General features: G+C 54.8%; 1 protein-coding gene across 2 annotated transcripts in view; it reads right to left on the reverse strand.

Moving 5' to 3' along the window:
- Positions 1 to 859, reverse strand: part of OTUB1 (OTU deubiquitinase, ubiquitin aldehyde binding 1) — an 18,222-nt gene that overhangs the window by 14,524 nt on the left and 2,839 nt on the right. For both annotated transcript variants that reach the window (XM_011942615.1, XM_011942614.1), the window contains exons 2-3: positions 504 to 565; positions 151 to 249 (exon numbers count right to left, since the gene is read on the reverse strand). In XM_011942615.1, the coding sequence (XP_011798005.1) occupies positions 151 to 249; positions 504 to 565 (161 nt within the window). The remainder of the gene's footprint in view (positions 1 to 150; positions 250 to 503; positions 566 to 859) is intronic.

Below are 859 nucleotides of genomic sequence, written 5' to 3' on the forward strand. Positions count from 1 at the left end.
AAAAAAAAAAAAAAAAAGAACCAGTAACAAGAGGTGTCCTCCAACACCCCATTCCCTCAGGTGACAGACCCAGCAGGAAGCACGTCTGAAGCAGGCACCCTCCTGCCCCATCCCCAGGGTGCTTCCCACCCACTCTAGCCAGGCTCCCACCTTGATCTTCTGTTGATAGATGTTGTCATCTTCAGCATACTCCTTGTATAGGACCGAGAGCTCCAGCCGCTCTGACACCAGAGGGTTCTGCACAGCAATCTGGAGGAGGCAGGGATCTGTCATGTCCTAGCAGGGAGATGGAGTGACCCATGCCTGACAGCCAGAATAACTACAAAAGGGCTGGGCTGGTCACCCAGGACACAGCAACCCCCAGAAAAGCACCAGTACCTAGCATAGCCTAGGAAGGCGGGAGCTTCCAAAGTAGAGACAGACAACAGGCCTCAAGCCCAGCCTATGCATTTCCACAATGGGGCTGCTGGCCACTGCCTCCCTTGCCCACTGCAGCCCCTCACCTCTTGCTGAATTCGGTCCTGCTGAGCCATGATGGCTTCATCATAGGCCAGACAGTTAACACCTGGGAAAAGGAAAAAAGCCAAAGATTACAGGGGGTCCTGGCCGTCTCCACTGCAGGCAGTTGGGCCAGGGACAAGAGCAGCCCAGGGGCAGGAAGACAGGCTTAGAATCTGGAAACAGGTGTGTTACATTCTGCTCCACCTCCACTGTGTCATCTTGGCAAAGTCCCTTCCCCTTCTGGGCTTTCATTTCCTCATCTTTAAAATGAAGGGGCAGGCCGGGCATGGTGGCTCAAGCCTGTAATCCCAGCACTTTGGGAGGCCGAGGCGGGCGGATCACGAGGTTAGGAGATCGA

This window comes from Colobus angolensis, unplaced genomic scaffold (genome assembly GCF_000951035.1).
Source record: "Colobus angolensis palliatus isolate OR3802 unplaced genomic scaffold, Cang.pa_1.0 Scaffold21, whole genome shotgun sequence".
Taxonomy (NCBI): domain Eukaryota; kingdom Metazoa; phylum Chordata; class Mammalia; order Primates; family Cercopithecidae; genus Colobus; species Colobus angolensis.